Below are 17,411 nucleotides of genomic sequence, written 5' to 3'. Positions count from 1 at the left end.
AAACAGTACATACATCACATGGAATTCGGCTGCTAACCTGATTTATCAAGCAAGATTTTTTTAAGCTTAAATAAGTTTTGTGCTTAAGCAGTTCTATAATTAAAATTTGCCCCAGGTTGATGAAATGGGAAATAACTGTACATCTTTCCAATACCAAGCACAGGCAGAAACTTCAAAACGATAATCATAAGTTCCCTTTTCACGACATAAATATCACATCAAAGGGGAAGAGGGGCTGACGTCTTTGCTAAGTTCATGCTAGAGGGTGCCCTCAACTGACAGGGGTAGAGCTGTGTTCAGACGTTGGAAACAAAATGGCGGTTCATTGCGCGTGCAGTACAGCATGCAGAATGTGCTAACTAATCCACTATTTGCTCCCAACAATTGAGACAATAATGACATAACTCTCTCTAGACGTATAAAGAGCTCCTGACGAGGGTGGATCTCTGAAAAGGAGAATTGGCCAGCATACAGGTCAGAGCCGTGTATAGAGAAAGTTGCGACATTAGTGTTAACGCTAACCGAACCAAACTGGTAGGTGTATGCGCTATGTGCTCACACAGACAGTTCATTTGGTATACAATAGCCACACGCTCTATTATACACTTAGCGGACAGCCATTTTGTTTCCAAACTCTGAAGCTGGCACATCTCTCTGTATGTACGGCTCTGATGCGGGTGGTACACTGTTCCGGTTATATTACAAATGCACGGAACTTCCATTAGCTCGTAATTTCAGACATAGTTATCTATATATTTCATCATTTTTTCCATTTTGCAGAGAAATATCCAGCTCATTTCTGTATGATAATGTATAATTTTATAGTTGTTTAATAGCAATATGAATATCCGTTAATACACTTTGTATATACATACAAGTACTTACAGAATATCACACAAAGCATATATATAATAATATTTATATTTTACTTTTGTTGAGTGGTAAAAAATTAACTTGGAATGACAATTTTGGACACACACATACACGCACTACAGCAATCAGGTCTACTTTTGATAAAACACGAACCAGCGTTAAGAGTGACAGTAAACATTCATTTTGGACATTATGTCCTTCAGGAAAAAGACTAAAATGATTGACTGATTAGCTTTATGGATAGCTGTGCGCTGATGGGCTGGGCTTGCTTCACAAATGTTGATAAGATCCAATCACATACCGCGCGTTCCTCATGAACAGACTACGTTGTGCCCACACGACTTTGATTGGCTGGTAGGCTGACCAAACAAAAATACCCCTTCACTAGCGCTTCTGTGTCACTGCGGATCATTGTCCAGAATTCGATGAGTGTATTGTTGAAATATTGCAAATCTTTGGCATCTATCCGTTGGCCACCATTTTACCCATGTGGAAATAGACACAGAGAAACTCAAAGAGATTTTAGATCAAACATTGTCCTGTTGACGAACATTTTCAGGGTGTTTAACTATTTAAATTTCCCCATTCCGTACAGAAGGTACTGTTTTTACAAAGTCGACCACGTTCCTTTTTAAAAATTCTAAACCACCAGTAGCATATCACTTTTTGGCATTGCATTTTATCTGGGAAAAGTACTCGAATCGAAAGTCATCTTTTTTTGTTCTGTACTTATTTCATAAGTAACAGGCCAACGGAGATCACGTGTGGAATGTAATAATTTGCAAATTCAGATGCACTGTACAACAGCACTTGTATATACATGTACAAGGTCACATACTGATCTGACCTACGTAAAATATCGCATTTGCTATTTACAATGTACAACTTACAATAAACATAATCAACCATGTCGATCTGGCGACAGGTACAAATTTGGATTGACAGAAGCTTCCTACGCTCCGCCCATGAAACAAGAACGCCATATAAATTGAACAAGTGACATAAATCTCGGGAACAACCGAACAAAGCAGATTTAGAGGGGAAGGACACGTACATTCTTCCCCAAATGAGCCAATTCAGTATTCCAACAGCACTTGCTCTACGTCGGAGATCATTCGAGAAAAGTAATACGCGCGCTCGAGGTCGGCCCAATCAACATGGTCGTATGCTGACTCACACGCGTTGAACATGGTCCATGCTAGTGTGCTTTGTTCTCGAATGACCTTTTTTTTGAAATACCGAGCTGGCTCACTGAAACCGTCATGTCGACCACACGAACGGAATGAACATAAATGTGCTCCATCTACAGATGGTGGATTTGTGTCGGTATGTCTCGTATAATGTAGAAAAAAAAATGGTTGGAAATTGTGACTAGAAACTGTCAATCATTCCTGGCAAATCCCGAGTAGTCATTGTAACAAAGTAAACATTCTCATCGTGAGATGAACTGCCTCGCATAGACACTGGAATATCACATACGTTGAGGGTAAAGTCATAATTTGGCATACGAATCCCTCATAATAACTGGATCATAATTCTAAATGAAGTACGGTTCTCTCCATAGTCTCACTACACCGCACAATTGCATTCCACTGCAACACGCGAATTATCTATGCGTATATTTGAAGTATAAAGTCATCCAAATTATCCCCAAATAAAGTAAATCATAATGAAATATGCCCACATGACACTGTTGTCCCTTTTCGTGACTGCTTGCCGGTTTTACCATTTATTGGCATTTTTTTTACAACAATCTCTTGAATTTTGGTGTTTAAATTTTCCTCTTCTCGTCCTTAGTTTTATTTGCGTGTTACTGAACCACTGATGGGAAGATCGAAACCTCTCGGTTGTAGGAAAAATTTTTTTCCCGTAAGACAGGACTGCCAGTCAATGTTTCTATAATTCTTGGCGTTGAATGCATACCAAACGAAACTCGAGAATTTTTAGTTACTTGTGTCTGGTTTTAGACTATGAGAAAAACTGACTCTGCAAAACCTGATCCATCAAGCCCGAGAAGGTCTAACGTGAAAGGAAGACCTTTGAAGTATCCAGACCTTCTATGTCTACTAAATGAACTTAGGCTGGAACTATGGCAATAAATTGAACTAACTTTTTTAACAGTCTGTAAGATTTCAAGAAATAAAGTCCATGAACGAAACTGAAAACAATGAGCTTTTTTGTACGGCCTGTTGTCTCTTCGGAATTCGGATCCGACTTGTTCAAAACACTGCAGTGTGAAAATTTAAAATGACATCCGATATTTACATTTCACCAAGTCACGGCTAGAAGTGAATCTCACGAGTAAGTGAGATAAAAAAACGACACACGAGCCATGGAAACACTTCATCACGACTAGACTTGGGATGTTGGTTCCCGATTGCACCGTGTGGAAAAACATTTCCCATACTGATGTCCACATTCACACAATATGAAGAACGATGACATTGCAGCTTGGAAAACAACAAAGAACTGAAACTTATAATAGTCCATAGTGAGTAAACCCTTCAACATTACAGTGATTCAAGTGTAACTGCCGGTTAATCGTGTACATTACGGTTGACGGGAAAGGACATTACGGAGCGACCAAACATGAAAAGGTACAGGTTATTAATTATAACGAATCCAACCCATCAGTCCGTAAAATAATCCTACACTATTAAACACCGTCTTCTGGCAAATAACCTGCGCGACCCAGATAAGAATACGTTCACACCGAATTTCGTGAGAATTCCACCACTGATCCATGTAATTTTCTCGACATGTATTTCATATCGGTGCTGTTCATCACTCCAGATGCCCTATCTTTCAATTTACGCTTATTTTAGAGAGACAATGGGTTTTGTTAATGTAGTCTTATACAAAACAACTTATGTATTGTTACAACTACTGTAATCCAAAGTCAACGAGTTACAATTAACGCAAAATGCATAATTTTCTCTTAACCTTAATTTAAATCGCACTTATCGAAAGACACCAGGCATGCCCCTGTCCATCAACTACACGTTCTTTTACAAATATGTAAACAAAGGTTGGCGCTCTCTTTCTGAGGAATTTCAGGTCTATTTCTCTTTCACCTGTCATTCAAAAAAGAAGACAGTTTGAGGCTGTTTCAACAACACTCAAGAGAAGTGAACCGTAATTCACTTGGATAAAAAAAATGGTTGGAACATACAGCCGTTGGCGCAAGTTTCAAATCAATCAAGTTTTTGGACACAGCCGAAGGGTCTTCCTGATGTTAATTTGTTCACTATAGAAAGCACGTGACTTACGGACAAATCAGCCAAGGAAGGTGCTTGGATGTGTAAGCTTGCATCATCGCCTTAGGTTGATGTGTAACAAGAGAAGGGTGTTTTGCTTGTTTAATTTTGGACTTCAAATTTATTAGAACATTTTTATTTGTCAATCTAGCATTCCTTCATCCATTCTTCCAATCATGTGATGTTTAGCCTCTGTAGACCAGCGCCTTCTGTAATTTCCATGTAGGAAACTGGTGCTGAATCACGGCTTAGTTCGGAGCTCGAGGCAAAATATGACAGCCGGTGTGTCGTGTCCCACAGACCTGCCCACACCCCAGTCTTTGGGGCGTTTCCTCTGAATGTATACTTCATTTGTTTGGAATGAGAAAAACATCCCTCGCCAGTTCGGTTTACAGGGAAGAATTTTTGTCTTCAACGTGACGTTATAACAAACGCCAGCCGCAAACTGCCAAATTTCACACATTATGTCCGAGTTTTTGCTCTAACAGTTTCCCAATCCAGTAGAGTTTTCTGCTTTTTTTTTCAAAGGCCTGTTAAAAATGAAAGTATTATTCATATCGCTTCCAATCGCTTCTCCTTTTTCTTTCCAATGAAGTTTGTTAAACCGAAAGAGACATGTTTACAGTGCCGACACTCATTCTCTAGTTAACCACATCCAGACCGACCAACAATTCACAGGCTCAATGCTCAGTCACGTAGCCATCCAATTTGAAAACGAAACGCCGTGGTTTCAAGTTACCTTTGGATCTAATGCGGGCAGCGGGACCCCGAATTTCCTCGTTGAGTTTGCGCGCTAAGCCACGTGATCAACACTGACAAGTTCAGCTTAGTCTGGATCCCCATACTCTCTGCAGTCTGGAATCATGTTAACGAGTGCCATTGGGCAATAGTTTCTTTCGGATGGCTGACCATTTCGTTCCAATGGTCGAGTTCTTTCCCACGGGCGTACATAAACGGGCCTACAACCACTCTCCCAATCTGTTTATCACCTAGAAAAAGCGAGAAAAGAACTGTTTAATACTAACAAATTTACCGATATACGCAGTATATCACAAAATTAATTAACGCCAAGACGTCATGCGTTTCGCCAACTGGGGTAGTTCGATAAGATGAAAAAGACGCCCCCTCTCACTGAATTGTGAATTCGTTTGTGGGACACGCGCCGCGCAGGTGGCTGAACAGCTTACGTGATTCACGATCCTTGACACGCTCTCGTGACCGTTAGCGCCATCTTGTGTTCATGCATGGAACCAATAAACAGTCTGGACTGCTTACCTTTCATGGCCGGTGCATGCTGCATGGCTGTCACTGAAATGCTAAACATGTCTGTATTACTCGAGGGAACCTTAAACTGGAAGGACTCGTTGAATGTTGGGTTGGACGTTTTCTTGACCACTTCTGTCTTCTTGGATTTGATGACTTTGCTGGCGCTCATCAAAGACACCTTGACATAGCAGTCTGTAGTCACAGACAAATCAGATCACAAAAAGGGGTCGGTTGAAAGATGGCCACGATTGCTACTTTTTTGTCAAAAGCCTTGTTTGGAATGAAACACGGTTTGCACACAGCTTCTTAATGACTCTGCTTCAACACCATGGAGTATAACATGGAGTTTAAATTAAAAAAACAATTTACTTCCAGCATAAAGCATGCATCAGTGATAATATTACAACCGGAGGTACAGTCGCCAGGTCACTGGGTCACTGGCCAGCGTGGATGAGCTAGCAGTGACTAGAATGTATAATTCTGGCACGACTGAATGTTGTTGAAATCTCAGCGTGTCGTAACTATCAATAAATATGAGTAGAGGGCGCTGTTTACAGCCTGCCACTGCTCTACCTACCGACGTGCTGAAAACCCTCAAGAAGTCGGATGCCTTTGCCCTCGATGATAACGACAGTGAGTCGCTCTATACTGTCGTTGTAGTTGAGTGAAAAGTGTAGGTCGCCAATTTCCGATGATACGGTCTGGAGTGAAGTTTAAAGAAACAGAAATGATTATGGCAAATGTATGGAGGCAGGCTTACTTTCTGTCCTAGGAGTGGTGTCTCTGTAAGCTAGGAATGTGCATCACAAACTATGACGAAAGCATTTTGGCAGCGTGTTCGAAACGCAAAAACGATCTCGATTTCGTCGCAGTGAATGTGTAATACTCCTTTTTGGCTTGAATACATTTCTGTTCCTTTGTTTTGTTTCTTGTATGAGATACTGCTGCTTTGAGTATTGCCAATCCATACATTCTAAATGACCACGTGTATGTCTTAGCAAGACATTTAACCTTATATCCAGGAGTATTCCAGGGCCGAAGAGTAAGAAACAACATAGAAAAAGACTATAGAAATTATGTTTCGTCGACAGGATACGGCCCAGATTTGAGCGATGCACGACTCACCTCTGTGCATTCTTTTTCCAGGTCCAGCCACATGACTACCTTCTGGTGGGCTTCACAGTCGAGGTCTTTGAGTGGATAGAGGGCGTGCCCAATCAGCTTATGGCGTTTGGAACGGTCTACGTCATACACCGATAGCCGAAGTGTCCGCTGTTGTAGCGCTTTGAATGTAACCTTGACGCCAAGAGAAACGAAAAATGGCTTTGGCAAAAAGCTACACGTTGCTTACGCGTTCACGTTGACTTCAACACAATAACAGAAAGATTCTCGATTATGGTTTCAACCTGAGACACACGTGCTGCTCCCATCCTGAATAAAAAACTTCTCTTAAACTGTGGGTGAGGAACCTCAATCTGTGCTTTCAAATGGTAAATTGAAGATACGTTGTTTTTAAGGACTTCCTAATAATTACATAAATGGAGTTCATTTTCAAAACTGAACTTCATGATAGGTTTGCCGGAAGCTTGAATAGGCCGATTGTACAAGTTAAAAATTAGCGAAACTACAATGTGTCAAAAATACCTGGAAGACAAAACTTTCGTCGAACTTTGGATTGGTAGTTTTTCGTTTGACCTTGGACTGTAAGTGGCGCCTTTCCTCCGGTAGCAAGAAGACCTTCACCAGGGGGTCGCATTGGTTGACGCTGCCTCGTACCCGGCTAGGAAGGTTCTTAGCTTTGATCAAGGAGACAACAAGGCGTTCTGATTCCATCTCGTACTCCACGGCCAGCCAGATGCGACCAATATGGTCGTCGGGGAAGTCCAGATCGTCCTCTTCATCTTCCAGACGGTAGAGGTCGGGGTTGAGGCCACCTAGCACGAAGGCACCTGCAGGGATGATGATTGACATTAAGGGCCACCGATGTTGGAAAAATACGGATAAGCAAGGTGTTTCCTAAGCTATTGATAACGAAAATCGGCTAACCAGCGATAGAGAAGTCAACGCTCTGTATCGTCATGTATTCTTTTAAGATAAGCATATTTCTTCAATTGGAGTGGGGTGAACTGACCTGGCAGTTCTAAAAAATCTGTAATCAAGGTGCACCTCTACACCAATGTTCCCTCTGAAGGGAGCAGAGACAAGGTATTAGTAATTTTTGAAGAAGGATCCGGATCGATCGAAGGACAGTTTGTCAGCTACAGACCCCTTTCTCCATTCAGTCGTAACCTTTTACACTGGGCGATTGAAATGCCGAAAGTGCCAAAAAAAATATCTGGAGGGGAAAATACGAAGTCGAAAATAGCAGGGAAGATCAGACAACAAAGTGGATCCTGTTGAAACGGAAGACCCGAAGCAGCGGGAGTGCGAAGTAACGTGAGCACTGCACTCTGTGCTGTGTTATCTGTTGACGGAGGGTGGAAACAAGACGATACGGGAAGACTGCTTCGGCCTTTTGGAGAAAATTATTTGCACACCGTGAGAAAAACATCCTGACTGGCCAGTCTGTGCACACAGTTTGAAATCGGTTAACCACGGCACGCAGGGTGACGTGGCCAGACAGATCAGGCTATGCACTTTGGCACAGCTGTGATATGAAAACTGACACGGAAAAAAAACCCACACGAACATTAAACTCGAGACGTTTGCAAAGATCAGTGGTAATCAAAGTGGATATTCCGCGTAATCGCGATCATCTGCCGCAAGAGGGCGCAATAAAATTCCCCATTCAAACAGTTAGGGGTGCTTGAGAACATTTCCATGGGGTATACTCCTTATTCACAAACTCATCTGATCAACTCGCACTTAGTAAGCCCACCAACCTCAAGCAATGCTGGGTCTCAAGACACAGACTGCCAGATATCACATACTCAGCACCTGCAGATTTAGGTCCCGACCTTGGGAGCAGACATTGAAGAATCGATGTCAATCGAATTCAGTCTCCGCCAGATTCGGTTTCACTGCTCCCGAGGAGAGTCTGGCTTTTGTTTTAACAAAATTACAGCGATATTTGTAGAAGCGACCCTGAGAGATTTCTGCCTCTTGTCGTTAGTCCGTGACTAAAAGCACAATGTAATCATTAGCTCGATATCTTTGCAACTGAAGTGGAATATTTTAGAATTTTTGATGTCTTGTAAGCGCAGGGTGGTCTCTGTCATTTATGTTTAAATGAAAACAAGCATAAGATAGGAAGAAGCACCAGACTTCCTGACTCTAAAAGAGACGATTTCGCTGAGGGAACTATATTTTAAAGGGCCAGATAGGCTTGTTTACGGGACGGTATTTTTGTAAAGTAAGAACATTTATTATACTGAATTTCCGTTTCCAGTGACAGGAAAAGCACGTCAAATGGCATCCATCTGGCGGAATGGTGCTTAACAGATTGGACAGGTTCATCTCTGCAGATGTTATGATGAGAATAAATCCGTCGAAGACACTGACGTGTGCATGTTAAATCTTTAGCATTAAGCCGCTGACGTCTACTATACTTTTAAGAAAATGATCCTTACTGGATACGTGGAACCGATTATTTCCTTTCGAATGAATTCAGAAAAAAAATCTGTTGTTTTGGCAAGGTAAAATGCTGGGAAGTGCGTCATCCGGAAGGGAACTTCACTAATGTCCGACCACTTATCAAAAATGGAAAAACACCATTGAAATGTATGTACCCCTTCCAACACATCCTCGATGATGAACGGATGGTATTACCTCAAATCGGCAAATCGAATCGTTGCTTCCGGTTCTGGCGCCATATTGTCAACACCGAGGGCGGTATATTAAAATGTGGGTGCCTGGGGAAGATTTACTACCTCAGGCCCTGATCTCGTCTCTTATAGGGATGGAGGACGAGTTATACACTGTATCATTAAGACATCAACCAGTCTGTCGTTATAAGTGTACACTTCGGAGTACACGTAAAGTACCTTCATTTGTTTGGTTTGTTTGACTATTCTTCAGTCTCAATACTGACCTGCTGGACTCATCACTTCGGCTAAGGAAGATCGTCTGGATCCCGTGCGAGAGTTACCGTAGGTCGGGGATCCGCCACCCTCAGTAGAGTCGCTACATACACTAAGACCGCTTACGCTGTCCCTTCTCCCGTTGGTGTCCTCGACCACTGACGGTCGACGCTCCCGGTCAGCTAGGGGCACACTTGGCGGGAGGCGGTCGCTAAAGGAAGGCCGGCGGTCGGTCGATATGGACGGCCGGCGCTCCGTGGCCCGCGTGTCGGGCTGATCCAGGCTCTCGCGACAGGGGGAGTTTATCCCCAGGGGGTAGTTAAAAGTTGCCATCCGATCCCTTGTGCTGGGGGCAGGAGGCAAGGTAAAAGGTACGGCTTTCAGGCTGCAGGAAAAAATACATGAGGTTAAGGAACATTCCCAGACAGCCCCAATCTGTTTCCCCCAAAATGTGAGCGAAAAGTGACGTAAATGTTTAAATCGAGTCAGAAGAAAATGCGCAGTCGGTCAGAGATTGCATGCTTGCCATTTCCATCACAGAGATATTGTGGGCATTATCGAGTATCGCTATAAACAACGATGAGTTGACTGCCGAACAGAAGTCAAATAGCAATCTGGAATGCTGGTCAAAAAACAGAAGCGAAAGTTTAAAGGGTCAGTTGAAAAAAAGTACATTTCGACATGCCATCATTTTAATTTTCTGTCCTTGAATTCGACAGAATTCATTTTTAAGTTTACTCTGCATCTGCAATCTTCCACATTTGTTTTCAGTCCCTTTTGATCATCTTTTTAAAGTTCATGTATTCATTAGACTTAGTTCCTTCTGCAACGAACACGGAACATGCACTCGGGGCGGCTTTGCTTTCGTCTAGCAACAGCATCAATTACACAAAATGTCAAGGATACCATTGTTATAATGTTAGCGTAGTCTGATTGAACTCCATCGAGCAAATTTGCACTAGGGGAGTTGGCATCTACAAGTCAGGTTCTCCCAAGTTATCCACCAAATGACATGCCATTGGTAAAGGTTAACCTTTCCAGCGCCCCCGAGAGGTTAGCAATGCGCTCTTATAGACAGTCTAAACGACCATATCTCATGCGCCCGTACGTCCTCCAAGTGCCTCTCCGCTTGGATTCAACTCCCATGAGCCCAGTTCTTTTCCGGCCCTGTTTACAGTCGCAGCTCCATCCGTAAATACCAACAGCGCCCCCTTATTAGCCAGGCCATGACGTCACAGCTGTCAAGTTTGATCAATCGTCTTCACGTGCTGAACTCATCACGAATAGGAAAGGCCGGCGCCATGCAAAGGAGTAGCTGACTCGACTATGGGCAATCCAAGCAGTATGTTGGTGCGCCGAAGATTGTTTCTTCGCATTGTAGCGAAATGGATGGCCTTCTCGCGTTCTGAAAATACCCTTAAACTAGGGTACCAAGAAAGGGCGATTTTGATCATGACAGGTCCGTGGACAAATAACTTTTCCGTTGAAATTGACGATTCCACCATCCAAATTGTCTCAATAAGTGAAATGTTGTAAACAGTTCTCAACGAACAAACCCTCCTACAGAATAAGTGACTGAAGGCAGGGCTAATTTCCTTCTAAGTATGAAATAATTATTTAATCGTGCAGTGACATATACCAAAACAACGGCAAAAAAAGGTATGACTTCAAAAAGACATTAAAATACCCACTTACACAGTAAACCCACACACAAGAGATATATACGCAGTGTTATAATCAACCTTTATCTTAGCTACGATTTCAATATGAAGCCTTTCAGGTATGCATAGTCATCCCAGTTTCCGCCCACACTCCCTCGGGTAATCTCCTCCCACTCAGTGCCCCCCCCTTTCCCGAGGTCAATGACACGCATGGCTATGGATAACAAGACAAGCCAGGACAAGACATAGCAGCGTGGGTTTCATAATAACTTCGAAACTCCCACCTGACTGTCGGCGTGGCCAAACTCTTGCCATCAATATGCACGGCAGGCGCCGTCTTCTTGCCGTAGCCGCTGAGGCGTTCGTACTTAGATCGTCCCCCGCATTTTCTCCTGTAGACACGGTACAGTAGGAACATGACACCAGCCAGCACGGCAGCCCCGCAGATCGAGCCCACTATTATACCGGCCAGGGGAACTGAAGATGCAAGAGAAAGAGAATTTTGTAGATTTTTGAAGACCATTTAAGCATATCCATTGTACACAAAACTGCAGCAAGTCTAATAATTTGAACTTTCCTCAGGTTCCTTGTTGTTTCTGGACAGTTCACTAAAACACACTAAAGGACCTAATTTGTCATATCAGTCTACCTTTCGATAGCTTTAAGCGAGGTAAACCATGTGAGGAACATTGGCCGTTAAATGATTGTTCATGTAACAGCCGCGTCTTACGGCAAGTACCGGTCCGGTAATGCTGTTTGCTGTAATACACTCGACATGACAACCAGTAATGCGTCCAAACTCTATTCCCAAATAGCCGTCTGAACTAATCTAACCACTTTTGACTAGCGTGTATTCGATTAGAGTTAGTCGCATTACGGCTCTCCTTAGACTTTGATAAAGCTTTCTCCTCGTTGACAATTGAGATTTAAAGGTGCAATGGAATTTCGATTCAATTATTCTAAACGCACCCCTGTACTTTGTGGGGGTCTAACAGGAACCACGGCTTTTGGACGACTTTTTACAAGACAAAAAGCGAGATTAGATTGACTCTGGACTTTCATCCAGCTGTCAAGAGCTGAAAAACGTAACTGCTAACTCCGCATCATTACAAGTACTTCATTACTTCTTGTTTTGCTCAATTTTGATGAGGATCGAAAGGCCGCGGTAGGAAAACAAAATGATGTGTCATTTTGATGAGGACGAAACTTGCCCTAAAATGAGCAATAGAGTATTCAAAACACCCTGGTCTATCAACAAACAGTACTTTACTAACACCTGTTAGCAAGGAATGGGAAAACTTTGACTTGGATAAATTTCCTGCACGACGTTGGCACTTGGGGGCCGTTTAAAGAAAAATACGCCCCCGTATGTTTAAAATCACCTGTTTGGCCACTTAGATGACACGCCTATGGTAAAATATTCGGCGCTGGATCTGACAGGAGGAAGCAAGAAATTGGCAATTTGAAGTGCAACCTTTCAAGATCTATAACAGCAGCCTTGACTGTTATTATTTCTAACTTGGCCCTATTCCGTTCATGAGAAGAAACTGTTGGGTCAAGTTTCGGAACTGTTTTCCTCTTTTTTCCTTCCTGATCACTTGCATGAGATGAAATTTAAGGACACTTCTTTCTGTCTGTGGCAACACGTAGTACCCCAAAAACCGTACTATGGTATAAGTCTTCAGTTTATTTTAACGTTTGAGTTCAACTTGATCAGGCGTCTTTTGTCCTTGGCAAGCTGTCTTAGTTTAACTTTACACTTGTTTCCAGTTACATGTACGACCAATTCAGCTGATAGAATATTCCAACAGGTCGATCCCCCTGTTCTCAAGACACAAAGACAAAGAACATCGATTTTCGTAACAATTTAACGAGCATTTAAATTGAAAGTAATGCTAGATATATGAAATAAATTTCGATTTTTGACGGCTCAGGAAATTCGATACTGCCCAAGGGTGAACTTTTAAAAAAATGTTGATTTATGAGACCTTCTACAAAAATACCCAAATATCCCAAATCTATTTGATTTGATTAATAAAATGTGAAGGGTTGAATGTTGTTACAAAACCGAAAACAGAAATTGACACAGACATCCGTGGTCGAGTCAAATAATAAAAATAAAATGCTTCCTGACAGGGAAATGGCCCAGTTTCAGTCAGGAAATGCAGTAGAGGTTTATCTAACTCTGCTTTTCAACTGCGTGGTGAAGGCTTCAAAACACCCTGGGGTATTTCTGAGTTTTTTAAAAGCATATTATATCCAAGAGAATTTCGTGGTCTTTTTTGTGTTATTGTTACTTCGACCGGACTGCTCGATTGATATTGAATTATACGGAAGTCTTTAAATGTCATTTTAAGGAAAGAAATCTTTTCCGGAGAAATCGACACCCAACAGTGTGCGGGAATCTGCTTCGTAAAAAAAAAATCAGCATATTGATACAAGGTCTTAGTTGATACAGAGGTGCATTGCTTTATGCATGGTGTGGGGGTACTGAAACAGGACCCCTACAGAAAATTCCAGAGCAAAGCACAAGGCAAACGAAGAATACAAGCACGCATGCATGCTATTGTACTCATTCATTCAACACAATTTACCAACGCCAAGGCGTCAACAAAACGTTGTCCCCACGCGCCAAACCACAGTCAAACTGAATTCCAAAACTGGCGGGTAGGACACGCCGATGCTAATCCACATCACGTATCGTCCCAGTCGGGGTATGAGCCGTGACTATCAGTGCTAAGTAGTGAACAAACCAAACGTGTCCCTGTCTCATCAGGCGAAAAGCCTTTGGAACGGCGGGGCTGGCCACGTCACGTTCGACCCACACATCAAACCCCATGTCAAACAGACTCGCTTCATCCGGCGGGAGACTGGAATATTTGCCCATTACGGGACGGTCTGGATACTGAAAGCTGAGGTTCAGAATCATGGCAGCGGTTTTGGAAACAAAATGTAAAGGCCACACTCGACCGACAGGAAATGAGTCTGCATCAGTAGAGAAGGTCCTTTTCTCTTTAAAGAGACTATCCATGGTCCAGAAATATTGCATGAGGAGGGTGGACGTGTAGTTATACCATGTCTCACACTTTGGCCAAAGTTATCAAAACGTGATTTCAAAATGCGTCAGAAAAGACTCCACATATCACGATTAATTGCTTAGTTACTGCATAATTTATCACAAAGAGCACAGACTTGAGTGGCAATGTTACATTCTTAATAGGCAGAAATACTTGATATCTTGACAAGCAATCACGCCAAATGTAGGTAAATGGCACCCTACCAGCCGATGCAATAAGAACATTCCACCTTCTCCGGGCTTTCTAATTTGTCCCCGTAGTTATTCAATCTATAGTAAGCACCGTAAAGGGCAGCCGTTGGGGCTCCCTATGTTATTAAAATCGACACGTCACAAAGGTGCTTTGCAGTGCAACAAATGAATGCTAATGGCCAGTTGCCATGACAACGCGATCTAGTGAATAAAAGATGAGACCAATTCAAGTTAGGCCCTGTGGAGTGAAAATATTTCAGCATGTTGGACAGTGCGTTCCACCTTACAATATACGACACGACTAATGTGATTAGGTTGTTATGTCGCTTGTCATCAGGTTGTCCTGTTTTCAAAACCAATTGAAATAAAGTGCAGTGCGGTATTTAAACCAAGTAGCCTAACCTTTTGGGGATGGTAACTTATAACCTGGTTCAATTTAGAGAAGGAAGTTCAGAAATCAAAGAAAAACTGAATAAAATCGCACAGGAAGAGAAAAATGAACTGTACCATTTATTTTGTCGCAAAGAGGACTGTTCTGCCTCACTCAAAATCGTTTATTAAATTAATTTCTCATTTTACGCGTAGCTTTGTGAACTGCAGAAATGCTTAGTGTCTGTGTTGTTAAAAGTGTCGACATCTGAGCGATAGTTCGGCCGAGCCGCTAACCTACCTTGACAGCCCTATCCGTCAACCAGATGACTGACCTTGCTTTTGACTTTGTAAAGATGACCGATACAGCTTTCAGATGCTTTAAATTCCCTGCATTTTAATGCCTCCATGTTTCAGACTTTCGAAATAAAATCCCCTTAGTGTCCTTAAATCTCCGAAGGAGACATAAATATGGATCCTGGATCTCCGAGTGAAAACAAACATACATATAAAAGACTTGGTCAAATCCTGTGCAAAAATGTGCACCCTGTGTATTCACTGGGCAGGATTTACTGAGAAATATCAAAATTTACCATCAGCAATACAGTCGACCTCTTGGTTAGAGTTGGTTGGCTGTCCTTTTGAAAAGTCACGACTGGCCGTCATGCATGATGTGTCGTCTTTTTCTTATACGTTTTGAGAATAAAGAAAATCCACGGACAATCCACGGACAGTTATTCATGAGCTGAATCCTTGATCACCTGTTGGGGGCGCCATTAACTCTATGTTGTTAGAAAGCGCCTCTCACCTCGTCAATATTTACGAGATCGAATCTCAGCAAAGCGGCCCTTTTGGTTACTTCAGGCGCGAAGTGATTGTACGACGACCAAGGAGCACGTCCGTGGAGAAATCGCTGGTGTGTTCAGCTGCAGGGGATCCCATTCAAACAGGGCCAGTCACGCTCTTCCTATCCTCCAGGGGACGGTGCCGCCTCGTTCCCAAGAGCCGTGCTGTTTGGGTTGTTCTCTTTCTGACCAGCTTCTCAAAAGAAAACAGTTTTTGGTTGTTTTCCCCTGTAGATTGCAAAAGTGTATTCTCTTCGACCCAAAGTACAGGTTTCAGGATATGACGGAAGGAAATGAGTGTGCGGTGTTTTCTTTCGTTGCACTGCAAGACTTAATGAAATTGACGCGACAAACGGATAGCTCTATTAACGACAGAAAAATACTCGACAAGGTCAACGACAGACAATGAGGTCTTCAAACTGGAACTGGAATATTGTTCAGTGAAAATGAGAAATACTTAAATAAAGTTGGCGCCAAAAACCCAAACCAAGAAATCAAATACATTTTTTAACATTGATCAGAAATGTTACAATCAGGCACGCTAACTCGTCCCCGCATAAATATGGGGGAGCTGAAATTGAGAATCATGAGTTGTAAAGTACCATTTTAGAGCAACAGGAACGCAAAACAACCTTCTATAAAATCTGACAGTCACTTAGCCTCCAAGTGTTTATACCTAACATAGTCTGTTGACGTCAGCAGAAACTTTAAAAGAAATCCTTAATTACATTTCGCGTCCAAACACCGATTCATCGCCGGTGACGCTCAACGTAATGTCTCTCGAACTAATTGCTTAAGTCTAGTATCCCAGCTCAGGTCGAGCACAGGACTTACGCACGTAGGTTAAGGGGAATAAATGTTTCACTTATTAACCTATAATACGAAGAGACAGTTAGTAAAAGGGGACGACATGACGAGCACTCCCTGGATTATTCATGGTTCGCGCTTAATAACCAACAATCTTGCATCTGGTCCGGGCAAAGCTATTAGACTTAATTCTAGAGCGTTACCTACGGCTTTGACGAATGAGATTTAGGGGCACAAGGGAGGAAGTAAAGTTCTCGATGTGGCGTGAGTGTAGAACTCTCAGTGGTGAAGGGGAACCTGGTCAAACAGGCGAGTCAAAACACACTACGAGAAAATTGGCAAGTAAATTGACAGTACTTCAGTGTGAGGCAATCGGCAACAAGATAGTACACCGTAGGATCGAGCTCAAGCCGTCGAAGTTGTTTTTCACAAATTAATGTAACTAATTACAAAAGATCCGGATTTGGGGAGTGACGTAATTACTGCATGCTATGCAGAATAGTGTGGTCGGTAACGTGCATTGCCGACCAAAATAAACATTATCGGTTACCACTCCTTTTATGTCACATAGGAAATCCAGCAATTGCGCCATGTGTTTTTGCCAACATTCATTTGCAGGTATGAAAAAAAAACTGACAACAAACTTCCTCATCTTGCCCTTTAACATTTTACCGCCTTTTCAGTCCCATTTTTCTCTCATGTAGAGATACGGAGAAGGGCTGGGAAACCCTTACGAGAGATAGAGATGGGAAGTGGGTAGTGGCAAAGAGAGGGGCCAAGGCCTTTGAAAAGACGAAAAAAAGAAGCTACAAAGGATAAGCGCAGACATAGGAAGGCATCTTCTGCCCAGAGCCCCACCACCCAAGCATTGCCATGCCCGACGTGTTCCAGAGCGTGGCGCTCTAGGATTGGCCTCCATAGTCACCTGAAGGCGTGCCAGCGACTTCCTTCCTATTGATCTTCGGATTAGAGGAACCAGCCATCAGACAGAATGAACATTTTAAATTTACTCTTATTTACGCTAAGAATTACATCACAATGTCATG

At 42.5% G+C, this 17,411-nt stretch overlaps 1 protein-coding gene across 1 annotated transcript in view; it reads right to left on the bottom strand.

Annotated features, from left to right (window-relative positions):
* Positions 1-187: 187 nt before the first annotated feature.
* The window catches only part of LOC110980466 (synaptotagmin-15-like), a 90,677-nt gene continuing 73,453 nt past the window's right edge, over positions 188-17,411 (bottom strand). Inside the window, exons 4-10 of the mRNA XM_022237162.2 lie at positions 11,361-11,553; positions 9,427-9,800; positions 7,041-7,345; positions 6,522-6,692; positions 5,974-6,097; positions 5,406-5,588; positions 188-5,119 (exon numbers count right to left, since the gene is read on the bottom strand). Coding sequence (XP_022092854.1) covers positions 4,992-5,119; positions 5,406-5,588; positions 5,974-6,097; positions 6,522-6,692; positions 7,041-7,345; positions 9,427-9,800; positions 11,361-11,553 — 1,478 coding nt within the window. The 3' untranslated portion in view covers positions 188-4,991. The remainder of the gene's footprint in view (positions 5,120-5,405; positions 5,589-5,973; positions 6,098-6,521; positions 6,693-7,040; positions 7,346-9,426; positions 9,801-11,360; positions 11,554-17,411) is intronic.

This window comes from Acanthaster planci, linkage group LG19, assembly GCF_054643075.1.
Source record: "Acanthaster planci isolate LZ-2023a linkage group LG19, COTS_SCS, whole genome shotgun sequence".
Lineage (NCBI taxonomy): Eukaryota > Metazoa > Echinodermata > Asteroidea > Valvatida > Acanthasteridae > Acanthaster > Acanthaster planci.
The sequence above is the reverse complement of the archived record's forward strand: the minus strand, read 5'-3'. Positions and strand labels throughout refer to the sequence as shown.